The sequence below is a fragment of the Papaver somniferum genome, chromosome 8 (assembly GCF_003573695.1).
Source record: "Papaver somniferum cultivar HN1 chromosome 8, ASM357369v1, whole genome shotgun sequence".
Lineage (NCBI taxonomy): Eukaryota > Viridiplantae > Streptophyta > Magnoliopsida > Ranunculales > Papaveraceae > Papaver > Papaver somniferum.
The window spans coordinates 118,407,466-118,428,289 of NC_039365.1; the positions used below are offsets into that span (position 1 = coordinate 118,407,466).

The 20,824-nt window shown below is 36.4% G+C and overlaps 1 protein-coding gene across 3 annotated transcripts; it reads right to left on the reverse strand.

Moving 5' to 3' along the window:
• Window positions 1-14,667: 14,667 nt before the first annotated feature.
• LOC113302763 (putative pentatricopeptide repeat-containing protein At1g12700, mitochondrial) lies at window positions 14,668-20,523 on the reverse strand. 3 transcript variants are annotated; one of them, XM_026551703.1, is made up of 7 exons: window positions 18,624-20,523; window positions 18,285-18,369; window positions 18,035-18,108; window positions 17,793-17,836; window positions 17,560-17,625; window positions 15,154-15,481; window positions 14,668-15,065 (listed from the first exon to the last, which is right to left on the reverse strand). In XM_026551703.1, the coding sequence occupies exon 1, from the start codon at window positions 20,397-20,399 to the stop codon at window positions 18,663-18,665; it is 1,737 nt and encodes a 578-aa protein (XP_026407488.1). In that variant the 5' UTR covers window positions 20,400-20,523; the 3' UTR covers window positions 14,668-15,065; window positions 15,154-15,481; window positions 17,560-17,625; window positions 17,793-17,836; window positions 18,035-18,108; window positions 18,285-18,369; window positions 18,624-18,662. The 3 variants fall into 3 exon arrangements, with proteins under 3 accessions (XP_026407488.1, XP_026407487.1, XP_026407489.1); XM_026551702.1 differs by having other exon boundaries at window positions 14,977-15,481; XM_026551704.1 differs by lacking the exons at window positions 14,668-15,065; window positions 15,154-15,481 and adding an exon at window positions 16,374-16,742.
• Window positions 20,524-20,824: the final 301 nt, after the last annotated feature.

The following is a 20,824-nucleotide window of genomic DNA, read 5'->3' on the forward strand; positions in this document are numbered from 1 at the left end:
AGCTATGTGCTTATTGTGTTGATTGTTGCATATTTTTAGGGTGAGTTTGTAGTTGCAGGTTGAAGAGAAGCATAACTGATTGTGCAGTGGACAATTTTTATAGGAGTGATCATGTTCTCCACAAGCATTACAAATTTTCTCTGATGGTAACAACAACAACTTGGATTTGCAAGGGTCAGAAGCATCATGAAACCATTCAAAGTAGGTGAAGGTAGGTATGGTGCACTTGAAGAACATTTTCCCATAGGTTCCCGTTGTTGTAGATCGTAGCAATGCTCTCACACCATTACAAGGAACATGCTTGCACTTACAATAGAGCCAAGGACACACTTTTGACTCATTGGTTCCCTTGTTCACATATAGCACACTCAGTTAGGATTTTTTTCATTCTCATCTTATTGTTGTTGTTGTTGCAGGTACTACTGCTACTTGGAGAGTATTTCACACCTCCATCCATGACTGATCTACACTACAAATAATATGCCTGAGCTAATCAGTAATGCATGTCCTGCCACATTTGATTGCTTTTAACAACAAGTAAAACATGTACGCACACATTAAACAAAGAGCTCCAAAATGCATATACCTTTGAAATATTCTCTCAAATTAAGTGATAAGTGCATAATTTACATGATTTTAGTATCCATTCCATACTTGTTTTAGTTATATTTCTTGAATATTATCCTTGTATTACTCTGTTTTCTCTTATTTATGTTTTATTAGGTGGCTCATCCAAAAGAAGTGAAATGGAACTTAATTGTGCAATAAAAGAAGTTATCTATAAGAGGAGAAGAGCCAAAGACCAAGTGGAACCCGTTCAAACCTAGGAGTTGTTGTTATCATATTGAAGAGGACGAAAATACAAAGCCAACGGTGAAAGAATCGAGTCAATCCAATATCGTACGAAGAAGTTACAAGCATTTGAAGCGAGTTAAAGTCGAGAAATTTGCGAGCACACAGATTTTATAAAGGGAACCCGTTGTGTTACTCAAGGCAGCCCCGGAACAGAAATTGAACTGTCAGTTTTGCATGACTGACAGTTGAAAGGCAATTGTTAAAGGAACCGGGAGGATTGCTATGGGATGGTCATCATCTTCTTCTCCAACCTGAACCGAGAATACCCGGCCGATGATGTTGTCTGCTGATCACGACGGTGATTCTCGGTGGTTCAATGTTGATGGAGTTTGAGTTCGGTCTGGGGTCTGCCAATGACAGATTGACAGCCATGATCAAGATGGAGAATGGTTTGAACTCGAGAGTTACAAAAAGTTGGAAGTCAGAGTCGAGTTGGTTTACAGGGAGTTGAGAACGTGATGGAATGGGTCAGTTGAATAGAAGAAATCGTGTTGGCAGAGATTGATAGGGAAGATAGCTACGGGTTTAGAGCTGTGGAGTTTGCTGTGGTAATGAAAGAGCTGGAAGTACGTTGCTGCCATTGGCAGTTGATCGGAAATAGCTACTGTGAAGTATGGAAGAAGTACAGACTGCATTCGTAGCTGCTCGAGTTAAGAAGATGATGAGCTGATTCTCGAGCTCTAATGGGTTCATGATAGTTGACTGTGATTACAGAGCTCGAGTATGGTAGTTGTGATCAGTGACTGGCAGAGATAATGAGAACCGATAAGACGAGCAAGTTAGAGAAGTATACGGACTGATGATGGAGTTGATCGAGATGATAATGCAAAAATGGAGGAAGTTTGGATATGACTAGGAGCTCGAGATAACACAGCTGATAACTGAGTAGAATATGGCTGCTGCCATTACCGATGGAGAAGAGAGATATCAGTTGAGTTCAAGATGAACTCAAAAGTCGAGCTTGGCAGTGATGATTTGATATGACGGAAGTATTGATGCTGGAGATCGATAATGAGCTTGGCAGTGAAGACGATGGCAGGTGATGGTTATACTCAGTGAGACGTGCTGCTGCATGATAATCATGGAGCTGGCAGTGATAGAGACTGGTGAAGGAGAAACAATGGGTGTTGTGGAAGATAATAACTCGAGTTGTAATGGGTTTTGGTATTGGACGGGGATAGCCGAGAGTCTATGGAACTGCCGGAAAAGAAGGAAAGAAATATTGAAAGTTACGGGAAAGTTTACGGCCAGAAAGTTTCAGCCGTAAAACTGACGAGAAAGTAAGGGAAACATCCAGGAGAAGTTACGTCTAAGAAGTCCTAGCCGTGATTACAATGAAAGAAAAGGGAAAAGGATACACGAGAACTTACGGCCAGAATATCTTAATGAGAAAAGAAAAAATAAAGGCTGTCAGTTTCACAGAACTGACAGGCCATGAAGAAGATGAAATTTACGTGGGCTGGACTTTTCTAGCTTTGGACGTGGCCCATTATCTGATTATAGGATTTCTTCCATGCGACCAGCTTTGGACGTGAGTTGTATTTAGAATTTTGGCGAGATTTGGCAACTGTTCTGCACGGGATTTGGCACGGGCACTTCTACAATTTGGAGAGTATATAAGAAACACTTCTTGACCTAAGAAGATATAACACATATCTCGTATTATACTTTATTCTTTATCCATATTTTAGGGTTTACCTCTTTAGAGGGAAACCGAGAACCGGTGTAATCATGAGAAGCTAAACTTTTATTGATTAAGGATGAATTCAATGTTCTAGCGTGAAGCTTTATTAGTTATATAAATCTATTCGGAGTTTTAATCACATAATCGTTTGTTTTCACTATTTCTAGGGTTTATGACTGATTAATTAGATTGTTTAGAGTGCACGCTGGATTAATCTTTTGATCATTCTATTGCTAGTAAAGGGTTAAGATATCCGTGTAATTGTTGAATAACCCTTACACAAGTAGAGAACGTGAGACCTCGCAGAGGGATTCTGTGGAGAAATCATGTGCGAAGACAACACTAGTAAGTGGACCTTGCGCTAAGAGTCTAACTGCTAGGATCAACCTAAGTTCACATAGCTTAAAGCTTCCAATCGGGTTACATCTTGAGTGCGCTACTACTTGGTGGTTCGGTTGGATAGAACTTGATACGCGAGCGCTTCGGTATCCGGTTACAACAGGAACTTTGGAGATAGCATTGCGCCAACTGCTTTCCTACGGTTGGTGATGAATGGTTCTAACGAAGATAGATAAGTATATTATTGAGTCAACGTTTGGTAACAACGAAGGACTCCTTGATCATTCCTTTCATCTTATTCTCTTTTTATTCTTTTTATTTTAATTATACCAACACCATTTTTATCTTATTTTGCTGATTCAGATAACCTATCAATTACACAACTCTCTGTGGAAACGATCTCTTATTACCGCTATATTACTAGTTAATTAGTGGAAAATATCTCGATTAATTTGTTGTGGTTACGACACGCATCATTAAGCTCTGTTTCTCTTCACTTCAAACAAGTATGTGTACATGAAGTTCTTTTGAAATCCTAAAATGATTTCAAGACCAAATTGAAGCAAATCCTGCAAAAGAATTCAAATTATAATCAATATAAATAAAATTTATTTCAAATTAAACACCTGAATCTAATACAAAAATTCCAATCATTTGAATTAAATACAACTACTACCTGAATTTAATGCAAACATGAATTCAAAAAACCCTAAAATTAAATGCAATGATTTAACTGAATTAAATCCTATGATTGACTACACCCATTCATCAAACGAATTAAATGCAATGATTGAAAAAAAAATCAAAAAATCATCAAACGAGTTACAAATAGAGAATCAAAAAAATAAAATAATTAAAAATCTAAACAGATCGAGAAACCCGAGTTACAAACCTATATAAGTCTTCAGCTACCTCGATCTGTTGATGGTTGTAAGTCTTCAACTCAATCTGTTGGTGAAAAAATCTTCATCTACTCGATATGTTGATGGTGGTTTGAGTGATTGTAATTGAAGATGATGAAGGGTTGTTGATGATGGTGAGATGTTGTTGACGGTGGTTCTGATGATGGTGAGCTTTTGATGTTGGTGGTTTTGAGGAAGAAGGGATGAAGGAGGTGGTGGTGTTGCGGGAGAGACAAAGAATAGAAAAGAAGCGGATGAAAATGGCTAAAGATAGAAAAGAGAAGGATAAAAAGGGGAAAAAAAAATTGAAAACAATGGACGGCCAGATATTGAAATGGATGGTTGTGATGAGAGATTTTTTACATCACCTTTCACAACCTTTAATAATCGTCGTCGTAGGGTTTTTTCACTTCTGCTAATTTTTTTCACTTCTGCTAAATTTTCGATCTCGGAGTCACTTTCTTTCTCAAAGTCGACGAATTTAGGGTTTCTTTAAGGTTTCAGAGGATATTCCGGCGGAATCTTACCTGGAGAGGATCGGATTCGTCGTTCTGACGAAGTTTCCGACTTATAGTAGCCCGATCCCGTCTTGGTTTCGATCTCGGAGTCACTTTCTTTCTCGAAGTCGATGAATTTAGGGTTTCTTTAAGGTTTTGAAGGATATTCGGGCGGAATCTTACCTGGAGAGGCTCGGATTCGTCGTTCTGACAAAGTTTCCGACTTATAGTAGCCCGGTCCCGTCCAGGTTTCAATCTCGTAGTGACTTTCTTTCTCGAAGTCGACGAATTTGGGGTTTCTTTAAGGTTTCGGGGGATATTCCGGTGGAATCTTACCTGGAGAGGATCGGATTTTTCGTTCTGACGAAGTTTCCGACTTATAATAGCCCGGTCCCGTCCAGGTTTCGATCTCGGAGTCACTTTATTTCTCGAAGTCGACGAATTTAGGGTTTCCTTAAGGTTTTAGAGAATATTCTGGCGGAATCTTACCCGTTGGTAGCTCGGATTCGTCATTCTTAAGAAGTTTCCGACTTATAGTAGTCCAGTCCCATCCATGTTTCGATCTCGGAGTCACTTTCTTTCTCGAAGTCGGCGAATTTAGGGTTTCCTTAAGGTTTCGGAGAATATTCCGGCGGAATCTTACTCATTGATAGCTCGGATTCGTCGTTCTGACGAAGTTTCCGACTTATAGTAGTCCGGTCCCGGACGAGTTTCGATCTCAGAGTCACTTTCTTTCACGAAGTCGACGAATTTAGGGTTTGTTCATGGTTTTATCGTAAATGTTTGTAATGCAACGAACCAAATTTAAGGAAATCAAATATCAAGCCAATCTAACGGTCAACATCTTTGTTTGGTTTACCAAATTCTGTGTTTTCTTCTCACTCCGAATGCTCTTTTAAACCAATGAGAATTTCCCATTTTTAATCTAAAGGCCAAGATCTATATCATGCGGATTCTGTGTTTCCCACCAAAAAAGCCCGCCCAAATTTTTGCACATCCTTCTAGATTTTGACTATTGACTATTGACCAAAACATTTTTTCTCCGCCAGAAAAAAATAAACCTAACTATCCAAAACATATTTTTATCCTTCTCATTTCATTTCTTTCTCTCCGTCTCTTTGAAGGTTTTGCTCTGCAACCCAGAAGAAACTGAAATCTGAAAAAAAATCAATCGCAAAATCCCAAAATCAATTGATCTGAAAAATTTGAAATCTCGCCTGAAAATTGAAGTTTGAGAGTTCAATTGAAACCCTAGGAGTTGAATAACTCCACCTCTAACCCAGAAGGCTCGACTTCAACATCAGGTATAAATCTCACCTGATTAGTTTTTCTTTTTTTTTTTTTTCAATTTTTGTTTCATTTCTAATTAGTTTTTCATTTAGAGTTTCATTAGAGTTTTTCATATTCTTTGTGTTTGATGTATAGTTTGATTTTAGAGTTATTTCTTGATTAGGGTTTTTCTTAGCCGAGTTAGGGTTTTTATGAAACCGATTCATATGTTGAGTTTGATTTAGAGTTTGACATTTTATTTTTGTATGATTTAGAGTTATTTCCTGTTAGGGTTTTATTTTTTAGCCGAGTTAGGGTTTTTTACAGAACCGATTCATAGGTGGATTGTTTAGAGTTTGATTTTTGATGAACCGATTCACATGTTGATTGATTTAGAGTTAAGAGTTATTTACAGAAGTTAATATTCTTAACATGATTTAGAGTTTGATTTTTGAGCATGTCTCTTATAAGCTATCAAGTAACTCTATAACGACTAGGGGTTGGAGTTCCGAACCCCTGACTCATTCTCAACTGGGATTTATGCAGGGCTTCGGTATTCTAACCTCCTGTTGTCAATTGCTTGGTGGTTACCTGTTGTTTGATTTTGTATTATTTTGATAGATATATGTATGTGAAATTTGGTGGTTAAGGATTGATGAGAGCTAGAGCACTCTCTATCACATGAGCGAGACAATTGCTTCATTCTTAAGCGATCGACTTACTCATAAGATAATGAGTGCACTAGCTCATTTAGAAATCCTTTTAATTTGGTAGATTATATGTGGGTGTTCCGATTATGTCTTATAAATTATGTATGGAGAATTTTGATGTTTGCATGATTCAAGAATGGTGAAGAACAATTTGTTGCGGGTTACCAAGGAAGCCAAGACCAAAAACTCTGTTCCACCTCCCAAGAAGAAGGTAAAGACCTATCGTGAGCATATCATTCTTTTTTTAGTGTAATGATTTTATTTACCATCTTATTTTGTTTGACCTATTCTAGTTTATGTCGCAGATTAGCAAGGAAGCCAAAATCGTCCAGTCTGTCCCATTACCAAAGAATAAGGTACTAAGACATCTCTTATAGTTTACCAAACTATCTTGATTCAATTTCTTTTATTTGTATAACTAAATTTATTTGCCAAACTCTTGTTATTAACTTATTTAAGTTAAAGGTCATTTTGAAAAACAAGCAGAGTTCGGAGCCTACAAAGTCTGAAAGTAAACAAACAACTCCTAACAAGAAGAAGAGTTCAGAGCAACCTACAATCCAAAAAACTCCAAGTCAATCACCAAGTGAACGTGAAAAGACACCAAGACAGACATCACCTAGGTTTAATAACAGGTCATAGGAATGAGATCATACTGCTAAAAAGAGTACTCCAACTGCTACTCCAATACGATCATCACCTAGGAAAAGGAAAAGTTTAGTTGAACCGGAAAGCGCCTCACAAACTCAACCATTCCAGTCCACATCAGAAGCATATCAAACTGCACACTCCAAAGAAGTTATTGAGAAGCAAAAGACAGTGAAGCGGAAATTGTACCATTCAGGCCCATGTACGAATGTCCAAATCAGGAATCCAAATGATACTTCTCTGATATGGTTGAAGGAGCTGAAGAATATGAAGAGGAACCGGAACTGGAGAATGGTGTTGCTGCTGAAGAGGGGCAAGGTGAAGACAAGGAAATGGAGAATGATAGAGAGAATGACATCGCAACAAATTAAAATGAAACAAGAGATGAGGTATAATTATTTATGTCGTCGATTTAAGTGAAGTTGTTTCTTTATATTAGTTTTTAAATCCTTCTTTAACTCTTTTGCTTATTAACTGTGAAAACACTTAGGTTGTTGAAGGAAAAGAGAAAAGAAAGCGTGTTCCACGTGGCCCAACACGGATGGCTTCACTACGGATAACATATGACAAATCCCAAAAGCCAAACCAATCCACTGTTAGATTTAACAATAAAGATCAGCCCATTGGTAACCCTTCCGTGCAACTTGCAAGTGTGTTGGGAGTTTTAGTTAGGCGAAACATTTCATTAACTTTCAAGGATTGGAGAGTGGTCCCTAAAGAATCCAAAGCTAATGTTTGGAAGATTATCAAGGTAATTTCTTAACTCTTCAACTCTTTACATCTTTAGCTCTTTTAACCTTCAATATTAATATCAACTCCTTCACTGTTATTTGCAGATGAGGTTCATTGTTGATGATTTTTATAAAGACTACTATTATGGAATATGGGTTGTTATCTTAAAGAAGCTAGGTCTAGGAAAGACGGTAAGATACTCTCCCTAGATGAGTTGGAAGAAGAAGAAAGATAGAAGAGGTTGAAAGCACTTAAACCACAGAACATGTCAGACAATGAGTGGGAAGAGTTCGTGAAAAATGTTTGCTCGGAGGAATTCAGAGTAAGTTTTTATATCTTGTAATTTTTTACATTAAGTCCCTTGTATAGTCAATGTTGTTACTGATGTCTTGTTACTTAACGGCATTTCATTACTTTGTCAGGAAAAAAGACTCCAAATGCAGGAAATTCGGCAGCAGCATACTACCCCACACACTATCAGTAAGAAAGGTTACGCTCTACTGGAGGCGGAAATGGTATGTTCTACAGAACATAATTTAGTTCATTATGTGTTTGCTAGTATATTATTTAAAAACTAGTTGTTTATATTTTAACTAACTGGATTTACGTTTTCTTTGCATCAAAAGAAGCAGAACACAGCTGAAGAGATTGATAGAGTTGAATTGTGGAAAGTGGGTCACAAGCAGAAGGAAGGAAATGAACCACATTCGTGGGTTGTTGAGGCTTTTGTGAGGACTCGGAGACTTATTTTCTTTGTTTATGTGTTTGAATATTCAATTCATAAATGTGACTAATTCTGTTACATACTAATGCAGGTTAAAATTGCAAGAGATGAAGAAGATGGTGGTGTTGATGTTGGATCATCTGTGACACATGATCTTCTTGTCAATGCTCTTGGTGATGGAAAACCAGGCCTACTCAAAGGAATATGGTTTGGAGCGACAAAGATGGTTGTCAAGTCCCATTACAAGAATATCATTAACGAGTGTCGGGAAAATATTGTGGAATTGAATGGGAGACTTAAGATGTTAGAGGTGAGAATTTTATTATTTATTTAGTTTTCTTTTCTTAGTTTATGAATTTAAACTTACCCCTTATACTGCCGGTTTGGTCTTTGTATAGGAAAAAACCTCGAGATGTGTCTGCTGCCATGATGGATTACATTTGCAAAAGGCCAATCAAATGCAAGTCTGTTTACATGTTTGTATACTTGCCAATTTTTCTTCTTTGCATTATGCTATTTTTGTCTTTGCTTTATGTCATTTTCTCTTGTAACTGTGGTATTTTTTGTAGTCTGGTAATGCCAGTAACAACCATGCTAGCACTAGCCTGGTCTGTGACAATGACAGTCCATTGAGCAGAAAAAATGTGGTGCAACAGCCAATGGGAGTGTCAGAGAAGAATAGAGCTTGCAAGTTACTCAGTTGGTACGTTGAGGGAGAGATTGTGGCTGAAGCAGTTATTGATGATACGGATCCAAAGAAGTTAATCCATGGAATGCCAATAGGTTTTGGAGCTTACAAGGTATCTGTGACAGCTTCTCTGGTGGATGATGATCTTCTCTACAGGCAAACCAGTGAGTTTAAGTGCATCCACGATTCTTTAGGAACTTACGTCTCATGGGCTAAGTATCTAATATTTTTTGACTATCCATCTGACTTCTTAATCTTCTTTGGGAGTGTTTCAGGAAACTCTGTTCTTTTTTTTGTTGCTCTGCCAGTAGACAGACAATTTCTATGGTCACTGGATTTTTGGAATGGTTGAATGGTTTAAGTGTTTGAATGATCTAAAACTGGTTAAGTGTTTGAATGATATGGGTTTTTCAATGATGTAACATTTTAATGGTTTACATCTTAATGAATGCTAGTATATTTGAATGCAGTGGCCAAATTCAAAAACAAAATCACAAATGATAAAGAACCACAACAGTTGTGATGGCTTGTAAGTGGATTGTAATACATATTACTGCTACACATAGCTTGGTTGTCAAACATATGACATACAACTCTAACAATACTTGTCAAACAAATGATTTACAACTCTTCACATGGTTGTTAAGGATATGACATACAAATCTTCCCATGGTTGTCAAGCAAGTGACATACAACTCTTCCCATAGTTGTCAAAGATATGACATACAATTCTTCCCATGGTTGTCAAGTAAGTGACATACAACTCTTCCCATATATGTCAAAGACATGACATACAACCCTTCCCATAGTTGTCAACGAGATGACATACAACCCTTCCCATAGTTATCAAAGAATTGGCATACAACTCTTCCCATAGTTGTCAAAGAATTGACATACAACTGTAACCATAGTTGTCGACGAATGTTCTACAACCAACACACGTGTAGTGTAGGAGTTATTTTCACAACCCAGGTAAGAGTTGTGTTAGAAATTAAGAGTGAATTTCGAAAGACTTTGATAACTGACAAAAGCAAACTACAACCATGTTTACGACTCTATCTGAAGAGTTGTATAGATTTGAGGACTTTCTACAACCCCCCCCCCCCCCCCCTTGTGAAACCTTTCGATAAACGTCGTCGAAGACGTACGAAAACCCTCTTTGCGATTAGTTGATCGTTATTTTTCCCTTGTGCAACCTTTCGATAAATGTCGTCGTAGACGTACGACAACGCTTGCAAGGTGCAATCAAAGTTTCAACAACCGTTAGTCAATCAAATCAATAATCGAAAACTACAATATTAATGCAATTATTTAGTTTCCCACCAACGGTACTCGTAGAGTTTCTTAATCCCACAGAAGTCTTTAAACGAGTGGTCGTAAGAGATTTCTCATAATTAGGGCACTTTCCTCACCGGATAGACGGCTTCACCAGAAACAAGAAGAATAATGTTTGTCTGTATCTTAGATTAGTTTGCAAGAAATGCAAACTTAAGTATATATATACCAAGGTTGTTTGGACAACAAGGAAATCCCAAAACCGAAGATATTCTCAAGATATTAACATTAAAGTACCTAATTTTGGTTTTCCTATTTCCACTTAAATGCCAAACCATATTTCCAAAAACTCTCATTGAAAACTTCTATTATTAGTGTAGCACATTAACTAATAATATTTAATGTGAGTTCAACGAGCTATGCTCTAACAATATTCAAATTAGGTAAAACAACCAATAAAATTACTAAGTAGTATAGATACTCAAATGACGAGGGTACCCAAGTACACCACAATCTTTTCGTTTCAACCTATAAGTCTGATACCAAGTGTGATCGTCTATGGACAAAGTCGAGACAATACAACAACAAGGTATACACTTGATAATAGTTACGGTACGAAACTGATATGTTATACGGTCACTATCAAGTGTCTTGGAGTAACATACAAGTGTTATTTACTTTATTATAACTTAAAAAATTATAATGCGGAAGTAAAGTAAATGACACAACAAGATTTTGTTAGCGAGGAAATCGCAAATGCAGAAAAACCCCGGGACCTAGTCCAATTTTGAATACTCTCAGAATTAAGCCGTTATACAAAGAACAAAGCCAACTTCGTATAGTTGAGACCAAGTAGTCTACCCATAGTTACTTAATTCCCTCAGTATTCATGCGCCTAAAACCGTCTGGCTAACGCATTTGAATCCCAAGACAGAAACCACGATCTTGAATTGTTTTAGCATGTAAAGTCTTAAGCACTCAACTCCTTTTGATCGTCTTCCAAATCGTTTAGGAACAAAGCTATTTGGTAACCACTCTATTAATCTTTAAAAATAAAGATATTGAGTTTTGACAAAGGCTCTTCCGTTTAAACAAGTAAATTCCTTTGTCGGGTAAGATCAACCAAGATCTGAAATAATCAGATCTAGATTCACAAGCTATCATATTCGGATACTGAAGAATACCGACATATGATAGTTGTCGATCTATAAGACTACTTGATCAAATTTATCAAAGATAAAATATATTTTATCCGGATCCCATCCAATCAACATATGTGCTCAAAGAATATCACAAGATGCGAAACCAATCAGAAAAACTTCTTGTCTTTAAATCTTCAATTGTTTTCAATTGTACCTACACACAAAACTTGATTCCGCTTATGATCAATCACACATGGAACGAAGTCTGTTAATGATGGATGATTACAAGTTGTCGTCAGATTAAAAAAAATACAGTTACGAAGATCCCGTCGATACTTTAATCTAGTTTGAGTGAACTTATGTCAGAAGAGAAGACTCTCAAGAATGATCAAACTAGGTGCAATTAAAGTTTCTACAACCGTTAGTCAATATCAATAATCAAATACTAAATAACAAGGATCTTGTCTAGTTTCCCACCAAGGGTACTTGCTAGAGATTCTTGATCTCAAAGAAGTCTTTAAACGGGCGGACGTGAGAGATTTCGCCTAATTAGGGTACTTTCAGACACAGTATTATAAGTAATACTAGTAATTGGCTCCGCCGGAAACAATGAAGTTCGCCTGGATAAGGATAGTTAGCAAGAATGACAAACTTCTCAATTTATAGACCAAGGTTTTTTGGACAATAAGGAAATTCCAAAATCGAAAGATTCTCAAGATATGCAATAAAGTACCTAATTATGGTTTTCATACTTCCAACTAATATCCAACCTGAAATTCCGAACTCTCTCTTTAAAAAATATCTAATATTAGTTTAGCACTTAACTAATATAACTTTTCTAGAGATATGTTTTGATTGCTAGAAAATAAAAAACATTTAATTCGAAAATCTTAATAAAAAGATTCTCCAATATTTCGGTTTGGAATCACCTTGAGTATCAAGGAATATCTTTGAACAATCAAAGATAAGAATTATGTACATGTTCAAATTACATCGACATCTAGAACTTTCCTATCTAGCAAACCCTAATTCCAAACTCATACAAAAACGTAAAGTAATATGTGAATGTTGAAAATCGGTTTTGCTCTCGGGACCGGTTCTAACATAACTCCCAACACAGGTTAGGATCAGTTCTACCATGACTCCTAACAAAATCTAGGATCGTTTTTATCAAGTCTCCCAATATAGGTAAAGATCGGTTCTACCTTGACTCCCAACAAAAGGTAGGATCGGTTCCACCAAGTATCCCAAGATAAGTAGGGATCGATTCTACCTTGACTCTCAATATAAGTTAAGATCGGTTCTACCTGAATTCTCTCCTTATGTTCGAGTTGGTCATCCAATAGATATTAATAGAAAGCCAGACCAAAACACCTTACTGTTTTCCTATCGATTACGAAACTAGTTCGTATATCTACTTCTCTAAACCAATGTAATAAAACATAATTTCCTAGGATGAAATTACAACTTATCGAATATATAAACGAGTAACAAGTTACATAGATCATGTTGATGTCGCATTTACGAAGTTCAAAAGATAAACATCATACTTCCTAATTCGATATGCTTCTTTGTCACTTTGATCATACTAATATGACAAATCTAATACTAGAGTATCATATATATAATCTCGCATGTTATATTTCAAATCTTAAACAACTTGAAAGAAACGATAGGAATGGAAAAAAGTCAAGACAGTATTACTAACCTCAAATAGAAGGATGATGTCTTCATTGTAGTCATTATTTCTTCACGTTCTTCAGGTCTTCAAGGTAATACTTGTATGTCTCAACATTCCTAGACTTTCTAGTCTAACCTAAACGAAGTTGTCTTTGGTAATCTTAATCAAGCGACTCTAATTGAGTTTTGATACTAAAATATGACAACCAACCTTGACATACTAACGCTTGGTGGGTTCAACCGAGCAATGCTCTAACAGATACGTTAAAATTAAATTCTTTCTACTCTATTGTTAATGTCTTACTTGCGATATGTCTCCCAAGATATAATAAGCATCAATATAATCAGAATGTGTTATGTGTTTTTTCTTGTTTGAGGACCTAATCTCGATAATGGTTTATACACATGTTTTGTGACACTTAGAATATAAAAAACAGTCACTCCATGGAAGTCCCTTTAGAAGAGTCTATTCATGAAAAATCACATCCTTTAGAAAATTTGTTCCAAATTCAAATTTAAGGAGCATAAATGGACACAACCCTTCACAATATTATAGTGGTGACTAATCTTTTGGGTTTTTGAACAAATGTGCAACCTTTAAAATAAAAAATCTTTAGAATGTTGTAATGATCGTTGAGGTTGCCGATTAGATGAATCGGACATCTAAATTATTAGTAATTGTTGGAGTAGTCAATTTGATGCAAAGACATGGAAAGTATATAATGATATGGCCTCACTTAAATCAAGAATGATTATGGCGGCTAACATGCGGTGACTTGAAGGTCTTTTATCCCTTACTCCCTCCGTACCACATATATAGGCGGATAGTTGAAATATATTAGATTAAGAGTTCTTTTTTGATATCATAAGTATCATGACTTTTTCTGTTTTACCTTTTAATCCATGACTTTTCCTGTTTTATCTTTTATTATATTGTCTATGTTAGAGACATAAACTCAATTGTGAGGATAATCAAGCAACATAAATAGGGATAAAATGGTTAAAAGCCATCTTAAAATTGTCACTCCACCTATCTAATGGTACAAGGAAAATACAATAATTCGTCTATATAATATACGTACGGCGACAATATTATATAAGAAGAAAAAGAGATAATCTAAATTGTGTTATTGTAGAGTCCCAAATTAATCCAAAATAGACCATAAAAAGCAAAAATCCAAATTTTACAAAATTATCAGTATGATTAGGGCATTTGACTTGTGGCATTCACTAACGAAATCAAAATACACCATAAAAAGCATGGACAAAAAGTATAGACATTAAGCATTTTTGGGTGGCAGTCGACAGTCAAAGAGTAATTCTATATGCTCAAGACAAAGCAAGCAATATTTTCTGAAGAAATCAGCCGATAGTAGCTGAAGCAATGAAGATTCTACATTCATGCGATAATTTTTAGCTATTTTATTCAAGAGTAGAAGGTGCAATGGAGTAGCAGATAGTTTCGCTGAAGAAGCAAGGAAAAGAGAAATCCATAAACATCAACAATGGATTAAAATGCCAGACTTCATCATCCTTACTATCCTTTTCAGTTCCTAGGATTATACAATTATGAGATAAAGGTAACCAACACTTTGGACAATCCTATGCATCTCTAATCTTTGTTTCTAGTCTGCTTAACTTTTCAAAATAAAAAAAAATATATATTTAAAAAACCACAAAATCATAAGTTTCAGCACAAGCAAGGAAATCTCCAACCTTCATCTCTCCATCTCTCCAAGCGAATTAATCCTGCTTGGGATGTAGGATTAATTCGCTGCCTGCAAATTTTCTGCTGATGCAAAGAGTCGCAGCTGCTTGGTAAAGTGTCAAATGTGCAAACAAAACTTACAACTGCTTCATATAATTGTTAGTCGCGACAGTTGCATGTCTGGTAAACAAATTAAAAATTGTAGCACTTTTCTGCAAAAAATTCAACCATCATGAGTTCAAGGCTCGAGAATTAATCACTGAAACCATCCAACTTCATAATTTTTTTCGGAAGTTGCACCTCTTCATGGACTCCAATTAAACCTCCTTCCATGTCCTTTTCTCCGATTAAGATGGTTCTTTGCCTTCTCTTTACATCTGAAACCCCTTTTTGTCTTCGTCAGACGACATCAAAAATGATGCACATACTGATTACCATACATGCTTGCACTCACTTATCAATACTACAATCCTGTAGCATTAAGTAACAGTTAATGATACATAATGGTTAGTTATCACTAGCCAAATATAGATACATGAAACCTTCTATAGACGTTATTTGTTCTAACATTCGAAGTACTGAAACTTGATCTATCTCTGTAGTGATCCTTTCTTTATGTCAGGGTATCCTGAAAAAATAAAAAAGAAAAAAAGAAAAAGAAAAATCAAAATGACATTTGATGCTTAACTCGACTTCCATGCTATTGTGGGTAACTTATACTGAATAGGAAAAGCCATGGTCACTATTAGCAACGCTAAGCACTTGATATATGTCAACAAACTGTAGAAAAATGCAAAAGAACGAACAAATATATCCGATAACAGAGACAAACCAAAAGCAGTCAGTTTCAAATTTTGATGGACAAGTATTGACACTTTCGGAATATGAGACATCCAAAGGCCTGATCCAGATGGAAACTCACATGACAAAACAAAATGTTTTACCGTGGCTACGGATATACAAGCAGAAAAGGCTGAAGTCCAGGAAATTAGAAAACAAAACTTCTATTAATTCCTCAAAGAACTTCTAGGTACTAGCTATTAATATGCAGTCAAAAGAACATACATTGAAAAGGCATTTAACAGAAGCAGACCATGCTAACCAGCTAAATAGAATTGCATAGGCATATTACAAGCGTCCACGTAGGCCTTTAATAAAGATGGTTGTTGCCGGTTATCCAAACAAGCAAATGGTGCTAATAGATCAAGTGTAGCGATCTCAACAGCCACCCAAATTACCACCTACAACATCGCTTCAGCAAAGCAAATGCAAATATAAATGGACCTACAACTACTACTACTACGGCAAAATCCTAAATTGCATGTAAAACACCCGCGATGCAGAGAGCATTGAATGTGCATCACTAGATACATACTCATAACTTATCGTATATAACTACGATCTTTCTCGCTTGTTTAATACATAATATCCAGTTGTTTATACTTATAATAGAAAGTAACAAAACAACTATTGGCAAAGTTTTTTCCTGAATCAAGAAAGAAACAAACCTCAGTGCCAATTTCAAACTCAACAGAAGGGTCAGCAAGCATTCAGTTGTGAAATAGCAAGCAAGACCTCATACCAATCCAAAAGGCCAAATTGAATTCTGCATTATTACCAATTAAAAAACCAAACTTTCTCACAATACACGGTGCATATGCTAGTTACTAAACTGATTCTTCTTAAATATGCAGAGAAAACTGCAGAGTGAGTATAGAGAGAAATACAAGGATGTGCTCAAAAGATAAAGAGATGTTTGATCGAGAAGATACTGCAAAAACTTGGAATCATTTTGGGACGACGAATTTTCACACCAGAGTTCTTCTCACTGTGGTTCACTGTAAAAATATATGCAAAAATTTGCATCCCCAAATACTCCTATCAAGCACCTGCGAATTGGTTCACAGATATAAAAAATTCGCAGCACCAAGCAGGGCCAGATTTTTCACTAGTTGAATACATAGTTTGCTACAAGATGCTTATAGTACAGTAACATGATTAACGAAAAGAACATGGTGATTAATAAAGCCGATGCTAAGGTGGTGAATGAGATCAATAATAAAACAACAATCCCATCACAGCCTTCGCATACGCGTAGGATTCAGTAACCACCATCTAATCATTAATCACAATACCACATCAGCACCATCGTTAGAATTATCGATAGTGAATAACACTTACAAAGAGTGTATTTTCAGTTTAGCCTTAACTTGATTAACATTGATGTTAGGTGTACAATAAAAAAAAGTGAAATCATTGGTGTTTAAGCATATATATATAATCAGGTGTTCTGATGTAGAAACTTGAGATTGCTAGAAGAAGGAAAACATCCATATGCTCTGACTCTTCAAAAGAAAAAGAAAAAGAAAATGACACCATCCTCTTGTCTAACAGAAACCTGAAATAAAAAGCAAAAAAAAAAAAAAAAAGGCCTATGGGAATGCCCACTTGAGGGTTCTCGTACAGCCACCCACTTGCATGGCCATCTATTGAAATCCAGAAAAAAGTATGCCCACTTATGTCTAGTAGCATGGTATCTGCACCATTTTGTACCTCGATGCCCTAGACATGATACTAACCAAATTCCTATATCATATACCCCACAAAAACTTGGTGGCATAGTCAATTCTGATTTGCCCATTGTAAGGTTCCTCATTACTTGTTTTACTTTACTGAGAAACATCAGCTGATAGAAAACAACCTTACCTGGACTCCCAAGCTTCAGTATTTTTCTTTTGTTGATACCTGAAGACTAAAGGATTCCATCTGGTTCTGCATATTACGCAATACGGAAGGTGTCATGTTAGTTGGGAAGTCAACAAATAAGTCTTGTTTAATCAGCAAAAGGATTACGCTCAATCAAAAGTTGGTGCAGATATTGTGCACATATCAAGACAAGAGCGAGTGAACACTGATTTAAGCTTAAACAAATTCCCTACCTGCAATATTGTATGCACTAGATGATCAATTTCCATTTTCTTCCCTGTTACATATTTTTATGAAACATATTAGAAATATTTGACACGTCTTATTTTCAAGGAGCATCAAAAACTAAGTCTAAACATTAATTGATTTCTCGAAATAAACAACGCTGTCATAGGCACTCAAAAACGAATACCAATTACTTTATCTAAGTACAACATCACTGGGGAAAGGAAGGAAAAAAACATCACATTTGCACCTTGTGTACTGATGACTGCAAAATTGAGCCTTCTTCCTAATGACTCCAGGTTTCATCATAATGTGCACCTTGACCTGCAGCATTTATATGATACCAAGACCTCACTCAGAACATATTTCTAGCTTAGTTAAAATGACTGTATCATCTGTGATCAAGTGAAAAGATATTCAGCCATGCACAGAATTACAATTGGGTATAATATAAATGTGTGATACATCAAAAGCTACAAAATAAGATAAGAACTACCTACCTGAGGCACCGTGTATACCACAAGTTCAATGGCATAACCAATCCAGTAACGTTAGGAGCTTGTATAACACCGAGCAGCTAGTACTCTGCTAAAATGGAACTAAGAAAACTGTAAAATCACAAAGCAACCATATCTTAATGGGTAAACGGAATAATATTATGCTAAACAAACTCCATTTAGGAGAATTCATTGATAAAAGAAACGGAAAAAAAAATGAAGGGAGATATAGAGCCTAACCATGGAAAACCGGAAAAAAATATACATCATGAAAACCCATCGGACGGTCCTAAGAAAAGTCGTGAAATCACTGTAAAGGAAACTATTCAAGGTTATCCGTACCTCAATCATCAACTGATTTGACGAAAAAACTATGGTTCTCTAGTTGATCCACCGAAGAGTGTTCTTTAACAACGAAGTTACAGCAGTGTCAGGAACATGCTCTCTTTCACACATTTCGTGAAGAAATTGAATTGCCTTATCGACCTCTTGTTCGTGAATAAAACCTAATATGATGGTGTTATACGTGATTGCATTAGGTAAGCAACCATTGCTTTCCATTTCAGCAATAAGTTTCTCAGCCTCAAATGACATCCCTTTCCTGCATAGGCCATTGATCATTACTGTATATGTCATCACGTTCGGCACTAATCCTTTATTACGAAGTTCACAAAATAGTTTTCTTGCATATTCCAGTTTCCCAGATTTGCACAACCCATCAATGAGTACAGTGTACATACAAATATCAGCTTCACAGCCATTATCCTCCAGGGAATCAAAAAGTTCGATTGCTTTGCCAAATTCATGGTTCTTGAAGAGCCCATCCAACAGTGCACCATATGCAATTAGCCCCAATGGCTGTCCACTAGATTTTATCTCATCAAATAAGCGTCCTGCGGTGCTAACTTTTCCAACTCGGCATAGTCCAGCAATTAGGGTACTATATGTAACTTGGTTGGCTTTAATACCATTTTGTTCCATTTTGTAGAAGAGTTGAATGGCTTCATCCAATCTGTAATTCTTGCAGAAACCATTGATCATCGAGTTATACGTTACCACATCAGGCTCCTTTCCTAACTTGGTCATCCATTCAAAGACATGGCAAGCATCCTTCATTCTCCCATCTTTACATAAAGAATCTAATAATACAGTGAGTGTTACTGTGTTTGGTAAGATTCCTCTACTGTACATCTCAACAAAGAGTTCCATTGCTTGATTTAACTTGCCAGTACTGCAAAATCCATGAATCACAGAAGTATAAGTGACCACATTAGGACTACAGTTCCATTTCCTCATCATCCTCTGCAACTCTAGAGCAAGATCGACTTCCCCATTTCTACAAAGCCCACATATAATAGACCCACATGTAACAGCATTAGGTTGAATACCTTGCTCGGTCATTTTCTCAAACAGATCAACTGCAGGACCTATCATCTCCTGCATACACAGGCCCTGAATAAGAGTACTGTAAGTGATCACATTAGGACTACAATTGCAGTTCACCATCATCCCTTGCAACTCTAGAGCAAGACTTACTTCCCCATTCCTACAAAGCCCACATATAAGGGTATTAAATGTAACAGCATTCGGTTGAATTCCTTGCTCAATCATTTTGTCAAACAGTTTTAGTGCAGGACCTATGCGTTCTTGCATACAAAGACCCTTTATCAAAGTAGTGTAAGTCACTACATTAGGATCATAACCCCTCTTCAAAACTTCACCAAACAAACAAAATCCACAATCAACTTGATTCAATTGACAACTACAATGTATCAGAATACTCAATGTATAAACATCAGGTCGGATACCGGCAGTATTCATCTTTTTATACCACGGGAAAACAGCAGAATAACATGTAAGCTTGGATATTGAAGTTAATAGATGATTAAAAGTATCAGTAGATGGTAACGGGTTCATGGAAATCATTGTATCAAAGTAAGCCGTTGCAACATCAAGATTTTTAACCCTCCCAGAGTTGCATTGATCCCTTACAAAACTCTCAAACTGGGTTTTTGTTTTTATTTCTGGACCACAATAACAATTTCTCACAAAATTTTCTGATTTTAGAGGCAAAGATAAATGACGATAATTGGAGAAAACTCTTCTGATGAATATCATTTACTGGAGGATTTGAAGTTGACGATAACATAATGACTAAATTGTATTATGAACAATGGGTTTAATGAAACTACGAAGAAGAACATATACAGTGAATGAAATAGCCAAAGAAAAAGAAAAGACAAGTAACTGAAGAACTTTTGGCCCCAAGTTGAGAGAAAATAGAGAAGTAGGGTTTAGCAAGGATATTGGGACTTGGGCTTTCCTTAACCCCCTTCCAGGGTGACAGTTGTCCAAATATGAAATGTTAGTCTCACTGACAGTGTTATTATAAACGGTAGTTGAGATTAAGGGTGCACAGGAAGCGAGTTGGACCGACGGACCGTCCCGGAACCGGTGGAATCGTACCTGTTTTTGCACCGAACCGAGGAAAGGGATACAGGTACCGGTCCAAAAAATAGAAACCGGGGCTAAACAGGTACATG

Coding starts and splice junctions, on each gene's coding strand:
- LOC113302763 (XM_026551703.1), bottom strand. CDS start 20,399: ATGATATTCATCAGAAGAGTTTTCTCCAATTATCGTCATTTATCTTTG.